At 33.5% G+C, this 13,065-nt stretch overlaps 1 protein-coding gene across 1 annotated transcript; it reads left to right on the top strand.

The window, feature by feature from the left end:
• The first annotated feature begins 4,959 nt into the window (after positions 1-4,959).
• LOC132253148 (disease resistance protein RUN1-like) lies at positions 4,960-11,472 on the top strand. Its single transcript, XM_059734560.1, has 4 exons — positions 4,960-5,327; positions 7,197-7,390; positions 8,817-9,202; positions 11,182-11,472. The coding sequence occupies exons 1-4, from the start codon at positions 4,960-4,962 to the stop codon at positions 11,470-11,472; spliced, it is 1,239 nt and encodes a 412-aa protein (XP_059590543.1).
• Positions 11,473-13,065: the final 1,593 nt, after the last annotated feature.

Raw genomic sequence — 13,065 nt, 5'->3', positions numbered from 1 at the left:
CAACGGTAACAACCAGCATTAATCATCATAGATGGAACTCACATATTCTAATGCTGCCACAACCCACTTATCAATGACTTGTTTTTACCTATTGAACTTAAGACTAGTCATTTCTTAGTATTAAGTTGGGTTACCATCATTGGTGAGTTTTATTTAAGGAGTTTTAGTCCCATCCCTCTAGATGTTATCCTTACTAAATCTCTTGTAAGAGGTTTAGTAAAAGGATCCGCCAAGTTTCCACTTGACCTCACAAATGAAATTGAGATGATTCCATTTTGAATCAATTGTCTTACATACTCATGTCTAATGCTTATATGTCTAGACTTCCCATTGTACACTCCACTGTATGCACGAGCTAGAGTGGCTTGACTATCACAATGTATCGATACTGTTGACACATTATTTGCAGTAAAAGGGATGTCCATCATTAGATCCCTAAGCCACTCAGCTTCTTTTCCAGTTGCAGCTAGAGCTATAAACTCTGCCTCCATGGTTGAGTGTGATATACAAGTCTGTTTCTTGGATCCTCAAGAGACAGCCCCACCACCAAGTGTAAACACCCAACCTGTGGTAGATAAATTATCTCCCACACTCGATATCCATCTTGCATCTGAATACCCTTCAATTATAGCAGGAAACTTTGAATATTGGAGGCTTAGTTCTTTGGTATTCTTTAGGTAACCAAGAACTCTACCAATAGCTTTCCAATGTTCCACTCTTAGATTGCTAATAAACCTACTTAGTTTACTAACTGCAAATGAAATGTCAGCCCTAGTACACTGAGCAGCATACATAAGACTTCCAATTGCACTTGCATACTCAAGTTGAGCCACCGATCTACCATCATTCTTTTCAAGTTTTATACTTGAATCAAATGGAGTATTAGCATCTTTAATCTTGAGATGACTAAATTTGCTAACTACTTTCTCAATATAGTGGGTTTGGTTCAAAGCATAACCCTCACTATTTCTTTTCACTTTGATACCCAATATAGTATCAACTTCTCCAAGATCTTTCATCTTGAAGGTTGAGGATAGAAACCTTTTCGTTTCTATTATTCCTTTCATGTCATCACTCAAGATTAACATGTCATCCACATATAGACACACTATGACCATATAGTCATCACAAGTCTTAGAATATAAGCACTTGTCCACATTGTTGTGTCTAAATCCATCCGAAAGAATAACATGATCAAATTTTTCATGCCATTGTTTGGGATCTTGTTTTAAACCATATAATGATTTGACAAGCTTACACACTTTGTTTTCATTCCCCAGTAGAACAAAACCTTCCGGTTGTTCCATGTAGACCTCCTCATTGAGATTCCCATTCAAGAATGCCGTTTTGACATCCATTTGATGAACAAATAGATTATGAATTGATGCCAAAGCAAACAATATCCTAATCTATGTTGTTCTAGCCACCGGCGCATAGGTATCAAAATAATCAATACCTTCTCTTTGTTTAAACCCCTTAGCTACTAATCTAGCCTTAAAGGTTTGAATCATGCCATCGGTGTGATATTTCCTTCGAAATACCCACTTGCACCCTATTGGTTTAGATCCTGGTGGAAGGTCTACCAATTCCCATGTTTGGTTGGACATAATTGAATCCATTTCATCATTGATAGCCTCTTTCCAAAAAGCAACATCTCTAGAAGCCATAGCTTCTTTGTATGTTTTGGGATCCTCCTCTATTTGAAGTACTATAGGAATTTTTCTTATAATATCTTCTCTATTTCCTTCTACTAAGTAAAAGGAAATTCTTTGAGAGTCAATCTCATCCGATCCCAACACTTTCTCTTTTCTAGCTCTTTGGCTTTTCCGAGGCACAATGGGTTGCTCAACAACCTTTGAAGGTGTCTCCTCTAGAGACTCTCCAACACTAGTAGGTACCTGAAAATTGCTATCACTCAACCAATTCTCAAAGAACTCTACCTCTCTTGATTCAATTATCACATTAGACTCCAAGTCTAATAGCCTATAAGCTTTGCTATTTGAGGCATAGCCTACAAATGCACACTTAATGGCTCTTGGACCCAATTTTGTTTTATTTGGATCCGTTTTCTTGCAATAAGCAAGACACCCCCACACTTTGAAGTAACCTATATTAGGCTTCCTTCCTTTCCATAACTCATATGGAGATATCTCATTTTTCTTCATAGGAATTCTATTCAAAATATGGCAAGCAATCAACAAAGCTTCACCCTACAAATTGAAATTCAATTTAGCATGCAATAACATAGCATTCACCATTTCCAAGAATGTTCTATTCTTTCTCTCCGCTATGCCATTGTGTTGAGGTGTATAGGGTGCGGTGCACTCATGTATTATGCCATATTCTTCACAAAAAGAATTGAATTCACTAGAGAAATATTCACCACCTCTATCACTTCTAAGCACCTTAATATTTTTTCCTAGTTGATTTTCAACTTCGGCTTTGTAAACTTTAAAGGCATTGAAAGTTTCACTTTTGTTTTTCAACAAAAACACATAGGTAAATCTAGAACAATCATCTATGAATGTAAGAAAATACCTATTTCCACCTTTTGTTAACATGCCATTAAGTTCACAAAGATCACTATGTATTAAATCAAGCAAATTAGATGATCTCTCAACACTATGAAAAGGCATTTTAATCATCTTTGATTTAACACATATTTCACACTTTTCAAATTTCTTGGTATCACAAGCAATCAAACCACATTTCACAATCCTTTTAATAGTGCTTAAACCAACATGTGCAAGCCTATTATGCCACAAAAATAAAGAATTTGAATCACACATATAAGCAGAAGTAGAAGCCATTTTAATGATATTGTCATTGGTACAAAGTTTGATCATCCCATCACAAGAATACCCCTTTCCCACAAAGTTCCCCGATTTGGATAAAATTAGCTTACCAGATTCAAACACCGCTTTGATACCCGGTTTGCCAAGAAAATCCCCACTAACCAAATTTTTATTCATATCGGGGACATACAATACATTTATAAGGGTAACCTTTTTGCCGGAGGTAAAAGCAACTTCAATAGTGCCCTTGCCAAGCACCTTGGATCTTCCTTCATTGCCCATTTGAACCTCTTGATCTCCCTTTGCATCTTCAAAGGTCTTGAAAAAAGATTTGTAATAGGTAACATGAATTGTGGCACAAGTGTCATACCACCATCCTTGCACCTTTCCTTGGACAACGCACACATCGCTTAGTGTTGCAATGATCTCTTCATCAATTGCATTCACTACAGCCCCTTTTTGGTCCTTTCGGTACCTACACTCCCTAACATAATGCTCGGGTTTTCCACACACAAAACAAGGACCTTTCTTGCCCTTAAATTGCTCTTGATTTTTCTTGGGGCTCATATAATTTCCGGAATTCTTTTTGTCGTTGTTATTTTTATCTCTAGGATGATTGGCCTTTGAAACCGCATTGGCTTTGTTAGTCCCATCATTGGACTCTTCCACCATTTTGTCTCTTGATCTCGATTCTTCCTCAATGCGAAGATGTTTTTGAATCTCTTCCAAGGAGTAATCTTCACTCTTATGGAAAATCCTCTTCCGGTAACCTTTCCAACTTGATGGTAATTTAGCCACAATAGCACCAACTTGGAAGGCCTCCAGAAGTTCAATTTTGAGAACTTTCAACTTATTCACAATTACTTGCAACTCATGAATTTGTGGTAAGAGAGGTTTTTCATCAAAACATTTGAAATCTATGTATTGAGAAATAAGAAACTTTTTGGTACCTTCTTCCTCGGCTTTGTACTTGTTTTCAAGAGCCTCCTAAATCTCCCTCGCGGAATTGGTGTTGGTGTAGAGATCATATAGCCTATCGGATAAGGCGTTCAAAATATGACCCCTACATATGAGCTCATCCTCCTCCCTCTTCTTCCTTGCCGCCACCACTTGAGGTGTGTCATTTTCCTTTGGTTCCGGTAAAGGTGCCAAGATAGGATCAAGGATGTAGAAAATCTTGAGTGCTATGAGAAGGAATCTCACCTTGTCTTGCCACCTAGTGAAGTTGGAACCATCAAAACGATCCAACCTCACAAGGTCTTGGTTCATAATCTTGATAGTCTCTCCTTCCATTGAAAATAGAGTCTTTGATTGTTGAGAAAATTTGGATACAATGGAGAAAAGAAACACTCTCACACACTCACTTTGATACAATAAAAATCTCAAAGATACAAAATAAGAACAAGAAGAAGAAGAACACAAGAAAGGCTCAAACAAGTTCTTGGAACTTTGTCCAAAGACTCTATTTCCTCCCACCTCTAGAAATCTTTAGGGAACTAATGGAAATAGTCTTGGGATTGATCAAGCCTTTTCATTTTTCTGCATAAGATTTCAAAAAGAAGAAAAGTCATATAAAGCACTCTTAGGGTTGAAAAAAGGTTACAAGGATGAGAAAAAACTCATTATCTTCCTCAATCTCTTCATCTTTGTAACATTCAAAAATTAAATCATATGTTTAATTCACACATTAAACATGATTTAATCTCAAATGTGTAACTCTCTTACACTTAACCTCTGAAGTTTATAAAGTTACAAAGAGGAGAAGACTCATTGTCTTCCTCAACCTTTCAAGTTTTGTAACAATTCAAAACTTAATCATGTGTTTAATTCACACATTAAAAGTGTAACCCTTCTTACACTTTATTTTCAAAAGTTATTTTTCAAAAGTGTAACTCTTCTTACACTTTATTTTTAACCAACAATATATATATATTTATATAAATATAACAATTCCTTCACTGTATTCTATTTGCCCATAATTCTGGTTTTCTAAATAAAGCTAAAAGCATATATAATCCAGTGTTCTTCATGTTTGCTGGTGTTTGTAACTGTTGACTCACCACTTGTGTCATGCTTTACCACTTACAGGACTGAGGCTCATGTTATTGAGGAGATTACTTCCACTGTTTGGAAGAGTTTAAATCGGGAATTCTTACATGTTGGGATGGATCGACGAAGGGCATCTTCTACTTGTACTTCTACTGGTTCATGGGATTATGAAGTTTTCTTGAGCTTTAAGGGTGAAGATACCAGATACAATTTCACAGATCATCTCTATGCAGCTTTGTATCAGAAAGGGATTCGTACCTTTAGATTGGATGAGATCAGGGGAGAAGAGGTTGCATCAGCTCTTTTTAAAGCTATTGAGAAGTCAAGGTGCATCCTTGTGGTTCTCTCAAAATACTTTGCCCACTCCGGATGGTTTTTGGACGAATTGGTGAAGATCATGGAGTGCAGGAACCAAAATGGAAAAGTAATTCTTCCAGTTTTCTATCATGTGGATCCTTTCGATGTGCGAAAGGAGGAAGGGTGGTATGGAGAAGCATTAGCCCAACATGAATCAAGAAACATTTTTGGCCACAAGACACAGAGGTGGAGAGCAGCTTTGAGGGAAGTGGGCAGTCTTTCTAGATGACATGTACATAATGGGTAAATATAGCTTGTTCCATGCAATCTTTTGCGAGTATCCTTTATTTTTTTACATAAATAATGACAAAACATAAATCTATTGAACGATATATTCGACATATGTATCTTTCCTAAAAAATCAAAATATGATGTGCCCCCTTGAATGGGAATGCTAATGTTCAAGCTAAGCGTTGGTTAACTGCATGTCTACTTTATTATTCATTATTTGATTCAAGGCTTCATTCTGGTTATTAACAGATTACCCAGGTTCATGGCCCATATACAGTGTTAAAATCTGCTTCATCAATTAAAATAGAGAAATCATAGATTTTCTAAATTATTTCCCAGAATTAGTTCTCATAGGCCCTGTGACTATTTGAAATGTAAGGGGCAAACATGATGTTTTTCTCAATAGAGAGCCAATTTGGAGGAGTTTTTTCTTCTTCTTCTTTCTTTCTTTCTTTCTTTTTTTTTTCTTTTTCCTTTACTTTTTTTTTTAATGATATAGCGTTACTCTTTCAAAATATAAGTTGCATATAAAAGGTCTCAAGACTCAAAGTCATGCAGATGAGACTCAAGATAGAAGGCCAAAGTTTCTTGATGAGACTTTAAAGTATGATACTTTTAAAATGTCATCTACTTTGTTTTTGTTCAAAACCAAGTCTTTCAAACTTAATCCCTATCCTTGAAATGCCAGAAAGGAACCCCTTTTTAAATTTGTTCACACATGCAAAACTGTAGATTTCAATAAGGTGTCTCATTGACATATGATTTTTTTGGGTGGGCTTTTGTTTCCTGTTTTTCATTTTGTTATGGGAAATGGCGATTGTTTTGGTTGTATATGAAAATGATGATGTTTTATTTTGAATTGCATGTGTGATTAAGATACATTACTTTTATTGATTTGATAATCACAGATAATTGTCTGAAGCAGGATTTCGTTGTAATCAATATGACATGGAATAAGTTGATTTTCAGTAAAATCATCTCTTTTTTCTTCATCATTTATTTCTTTCTTAAGATATCATACACAATATAAGTGAATATTTAACAAATGATTTATTTATTTTTCAAAATTGTTTTTTTTTCTAAAGATATATTTTTCTTTGACTAAAATTAGTTGGTCCGAATTTAAAACAATATTACATCTTCTTGTCCTTGCATTAATATTTAATTGGTTTCCTATTTCTTTGCATTTCTTTAAAGGGTTAATATATTGGTATGCACAAGCTTCTCTTCTTTATTTATTTTTATTTTTTTAGTGTTTTCTGATACATAAAAATACCATTAATTGATAGGACTAATGAAAAAGAAGTTTATAAAAGGAAGTGTGTAAAGTATCAAATAAAGGCTGACATCATCTAGAAAGGGACGTGAGTGCTCTTCCGGTATGGATAGAGGTTATCAGAGATCATTAAAGGACTATATTTAAAAGCCCTTTTTCTACGATGCTCTAATGGGGTGCTTGAAAAAATGGCTAAAGATCATCTAAGTATAATATCTCTGATTGTCTAAGGATTGTCGATCATGTAGTTCATGCTAGCTAAATAGATTTCATGCTTTCAACTTATTGATCTTTGTTGTAATGTATACTCAACATAATGAAAACACTTAAGTATGAGATATAATGTATTCATTCTTTCACCCCTAATGCATTCTATTTGACCATAAGTTAGGTTTATAAATGAAACTAAGCATAATCAATTTTAGTTCATGTTTTCTACTATTTGTTACTCTATTGGCTCATCCATGTATATGCCTTGCTGGTGGCAGGCCTGAGGCGGATTATATTGAAGATATTACTCGTGTTATTTTGATGAGATTTAGTCATAAACTCTTACATGTTGACAAGAACCTCATTGCGATGGATTATCATTTGGAAGAAATGGAAGAAATTTTTCCATGGATGATGGATTCAATATCAAATGATGTTCGCATGGTTGGGATCTATGGACTTGGAGGAATTGGTAAGACAACCATTGCCAAAGTTTTATATAATCGAATTGCTGCTCAATTCATGATTACTACCTTTATTGCAAATGTTAGAGAGGATTCGAAAAGTCAGGGTCTACTTCATTTACAAAAGCAACTCCTTCATGATATCTTGCCAAGAAGGAAGAACTTATAAGCACTATTGATGAAGGGATCTATATGATAAAAGACAGGCTTTGCTTTAAAAAGGTTCTTCTTGTGCTTGATGATGTTGATGATTTGAACCAATTGGAAGCCTCAGCTGGTGATCATAATTGGTTTGGTCCAGGTAGTAGAATTATTGTAACAACTAAAGATAAGCATTTGCTAGAGGTGCATGAAGTGGATACATTATATGAGGCTAAGAAATTAGATCACAAGGAAGTTGTTGAACTCTTTTGTTGGAATGCGCTTAAACAGAACCACCCCAAGGAAGATTATGAAACACTTTCAAATTTTGTGGTACTGTAGACCCTCAATTTTGTCCCTTTAGCACATGTCTTTAAATTCGTTTTCAGTGTTCCACAATAGTTCCTTGGTGGCCCATTGCTACTCATACTACTTACCTTTTTTTGAGCCACCTCGGAGATTTTGGTCGAGGGATTATCTGACCCCTTATTGTGACCCTTGACAGCCCTATTTTAGACTTAGGCTTTTCGTTCATTTTTAGGATAGCTTTTAGGGTTGCCCATTTAGGCACCCTAGGCCCACTTAGGCACTCTAGGCCCATTTAGGCACCCTAGGTCCACTTAGGCACCCTAGGTCCACTTAGGCACCCTAGGTCCACTTTAGGACACTTAGTTCATTAGGCACCCATGTACGGCCGTTTAAACACTTCATCGGGCTTAACTTTTATATATATATATATATATATAGATAACTTTTATTATTATTATTATTATTATTATTATTATTATTGCATGTATTCGATAATTATATTTATTTTGTTTATTCATTTTCATTTTTTACTCTTTATTTGTTTATTATTATCATTGTCATTATTATTACTATTACAATTTTTATTTTTATTTTTATTTTATTTATTCACTTATCTAATAGGAAATTGCTTGAATTGTTTAGACTCCAAAATGTGCATATAGCCCCCTTATTGAATGATGGATATATAATCTAGTCTCTCATTGTTCTCTTTCTTTTCTTTTAAATCATATTTTATTTTATTACCAATCTCATGATTTCCATTAGTTTATTCTCTTTTCTTCTAATTTTATTTTTATTTTTATTTTTATTTTTATTTTCAATTTAATTTTATTCTGTTTTGCATGAGGAAATTATTGAGAGAGCTTGCTACTGTTAAAGATGGGGCTGTCCGGTTTGAAGTACCAGAAGATATTAAATCCTAAAGCCTTAATTTTGGAGCAGACCCTTGGAATGAGGATGAAGATTAGTTCTTCGATGACGAAGATTCTGATACAGAAGAGAAAAAAGAATCTCTTCTTACCAAACGTCAAGGAAAAGGTGCTGATTTTGTTCGTGCAGTACAGGAGATTGTTGATAGTTATGAGGAGTTGAAGAAACAGGATCAAGTTGATGATTTTAACTTTGCCAATGATGTTGTTGTGACAAATAGTGAGAATTTAGTGGACTCATCATCTAATTCTGGGTTGAAGGATCAGCCTGAAGCCCCCACAGTAGCAGTCAATTCAAGATTAAAAACTTCATATTCTGCCGAGGATAGAAGTGAACCAAAGCTACTTGAGAAAGTCCAGAATGAGTTGCTGTCGGTATTTGCCAACCAACTGCTTGAGAAGGAGCACTTTGGGTGCCATGTGTTGCTTAGAGATGACAAGGTGGATAATTTATCAAGGAAAACAAAAATAGGAAGGAAGTGGCCACACAACACGCATATAGTGGGCTGTAAGGGAGATTCCTTTGGGTTTTTTTTTTAGAAAGAAAAGTCAATTGATCTAATGACTTACCAAACAACATGCGGCTGCATCCTTGGGAAATCTCCAATGTGAACCACATGTATGCACTTTCCTATAACACGTGCATCGACGGAAAGGAAAGAAATATTAGAGTGAAGCTGCCATATAAAGGAGAAGGCGTTTTGAAGGGATAGGAGACGACTGTTGGGAAGGGATCAGCCTGCGTTTTGAAGCGTGAGAGGCTACTGTTTGGAAAGGATCAGCCTGCGTTTTGAAAATTCACATTTGCCTTGACTTAATTTCGTCCATTTTAACCAGTCTAGATGTGTTTGTGTGTTTGATTGATCATGTGCTAATTCTTGATTGTTATTTTTAATTGATGTGTTTCTCGAAAATAGTCATTAATTCTTGGTGGGTATATCGTTAGCTTATATGATCTAAGTTCGAATAGTTTATTTCTTTGGTAGTCTATGGTAAAATTTACTTTTCGGAGGCCATTGGAAAATAGTGAAAATTGACCTCCATTCCCACCACTTCAATTTTCTCAGTTGTCAAAAACTCTACTTTGCGATTTTAATCACTTTTGTTTTGCTTGGTATTTTGTTCCTTATGTCTTGTCGTTTTCAAATTAATTTCTTTTATTTTGAAATCCAACACTTTTCTTAAAAGATCCCTTTAAAAATCTATTTTCAAAAATTCATTTAGAGTTCTTAGAATCAAAATCTCATTTTTTAAAATAATGTGCAACCATGTTTTGATCGGTTCACATCTTTCAAATAAAATTACAGTTTTGAATAAAACACGAATCAAAGCTTGTGGTCCCAAATAAATGGGATAATTCTAAGCTAAATTCGTGTATATCGATTGGGGAATTGGTGAAACCCCTACATAAGAAAATCTTTTCAAGATTTATTTTTGTTGCCACATTTGACGCTTGTTGAAATCATGTCTATCTATTTTTTTTAGGAATTATATACAAGATGTATGTGATAATTGATTATTTTGTATACTTTGATCACTTTTGCTATGCTAATTAGATAACGAGCATGCTAGGATTTCTATATTTTATTATTTATTATCAAACCCCTTACAACTTGAGGAAGCACGTTACAAATTATCTATGCTATCCAGGTATGTCCTCTATCACCTACTTTCTGAATTTTGTGAATATGCTTGTCATTGTGAAATAATGCTTATGTCTAATAATGCTTGAGTGTTCTGATATACATGTTTCATTGTTTGATTATTTCTAATAAAATACATGCCGGATGATATATTGTTTAAATTAACCATCGATGTTTTATGATAGCGCTTGAGAAGCGGTCCGGGTACGCATCCTAACCTTCCTTTATTATGATTTGATCTTGTTTGGCATGCTATTTTTTGGAACCACCTAGCATACTTAGGTATCCATAAATAGCTGATTAATTGCCACACTTCCCTTAACTTTGTTAGTAGAGACCTCTTTAGGGCTTAGAGGGGTGCTACCTCCTAAAGGTATCTTCCCAATAAGTAATCTGATCCCCGGACCTAGACTCGGGTTTTCGAAGACATGCTTTTCCAAAATTATGGAGTCACTTTTTTAGGGTTTTATTTCTTGTTTTATTTTCCCTTTCAAAAATAAAATAAAATAAGTGGCGACTCCGACTTTTCCAAAAATTAATTTTTCACCAAAAGCGAGTCTCGCCAATCGAGTGGGGGCGCACGTGAAAAATGCGGGTCCACAGGTACATTATGTTAATGGTTTGCCATTAGGTCTTAAAGTTTTGGGTTGTTTCCTATATGGCAAGATAGTACGTCAATGGGAAAGTGAATTGCATAAACTAGAACGGGAACCTAACCAAGAAATTCAATGTGTGCTTAAGAGAAGTTATGATGAATTAGATTGCACACAACAACAGATATTCCTAGATGTTGCTTGCTTCTTTAATGGAGAGGATAAAGATTCTGTTACTAGAATCCTAGAGGCTTGTAACTTCTATGCAGAGAGTGGAATACGAGTCCTTGGTGATAAGTGCCTCATAAGTATTGTAGACAACAAGATATGGATGCATGATTTGTTACAACAAATGGGGCAAGACATTGTTGGACAAGAATTTCCTGAAGAACTTGGAAAATGGAGTAGATTGTGCTATCCTGATGTTGTAAGTCGTGCATTAACAAGAAAAATGGTAAGAGCAAACTGCAAATGAGCCTACTTTTAAACTTGAATGATATTTAGAATATAGAAGCTTCAATAATATCATTTTTGTTTAGGTTACAAATATTACTTGTATGTATTTTGCTCTTCAAATATTAAAGGCATACTCTTGAACTTGTCTATACCAAAGCCAATACACATTACTACTGAATACTTTATAGAAATATTGGGTATTTATCAAAACTTATATAAATATTGAGAAACATTATAAGAAATGATAAAATAAGCAATAATGCACTTATTGAAGTTATTTTTCTAAAGGAAACAATATATGTTTGATAACATTTCTGATATTTGATAATATTTACAAAACTTGAAAACATATTTAATATTAAAATGATGATTTATCTAGTTTGGATGTATTCACAGATATAAAAACATTAATATATGGATAATTTTTTTGTATTTATAAATTTCTTTATATTTAAGTAATATACAATATATATATATATAAACTTATTAAAAAATTATCATGATTGTTTTATATTTTTGAGAATTAGTTAAATCAAATTTGAAATCAAAATTTAAAATCTTATACCATGAAATTACCAAGGAGGTTGAATAGGTAATCCTTGGACATTAGCCTAAAAATCATAAATTTTTAGATTTTTTTTTTATGAATTCTTTAACTAGAATGATAATTATTGATTAACGTCAAGAATTCTAATCATACATGGAAACACAAGATATTCGTAAAAAAAACTACCCACAAGGTCTCTCAAAGACTTTTTCAAATGTCAAAATTCTCTCAAGTCTAGAGACTATAGAACTATAATCCACTTGATATTAAGAATTATATATCCAGATTTATCCAATAGCGGCTACTCCTTGAGATTTACACTATAATACCTACACTTTAACCTCACATCCATGACATAAAACTTTTGTGCTCCTTAATGGATTCCTTAATACTTTGAGGGGATATGATAATCTACCACAAACCCATGAATAATGGTGACTCAATTATACATTTTTTAAAAACAGAATTTGCAAAATGATGAAAATAGGAATAAAACACAAGGTAATATAGATTGATTATCAAAACAATAAAACACAAGAAACAAAAAAAAAACGAGTTGTTTTGTGTTTAAACATTTTGACATTTTAACTATTTATTAAGGACTATTGAAGGCTATTAATAATAGCCACGGGCATAATATATATATATATATATATATATATATAAAGAATAATCAAAGCATAATTAATTATTACTAGCATAAGGGTGTTCTTATAATTTAACTTAATAGTTATTTTAATAAGTATTTATATAATTTGTGGCAATCAATTTTTTTTTTTAAGTATTAGTTGTTAAATAAAAATGTTTGGTTTTTTATTGAAATGAAGTAATTAAAAATGATTAAATTGCTAGCCTTATAACAATCTTTTAAAAAGACTAAATAATCTAATATATTAAATAAATAAGAGATATTGTAACTAAATAAATAGATATATAGTAACTAAATATATAATTTAAATATAGTAACCAAATATGTTAATAACTTCCAACAATACCAACCTATAGTCCAAATCCCAAAAATGACATAACCTTCTAAGCATATGAATTTAGGTTGGCAATTTTATC

Source organism: Vitis vinifera, chromosome 18 (assembly GCF_030704535.1).
Source record: "Vitis vinifera cultivar Pinot Noir 40024 chromosome 18, ASM3070453v1".
In the NCBI taxonomy this organism is placed as follows: Eukaryota; Viridiplantae; Streptophyta; class Magnoliopsida; order Vitales; family Vitaceae; genus Vitis; species Vitis vinifera.
Note: the sequence above shows the minus strand (reverse complement) of the source record. Positions and strands in the feature narration are given on the sequence as shown.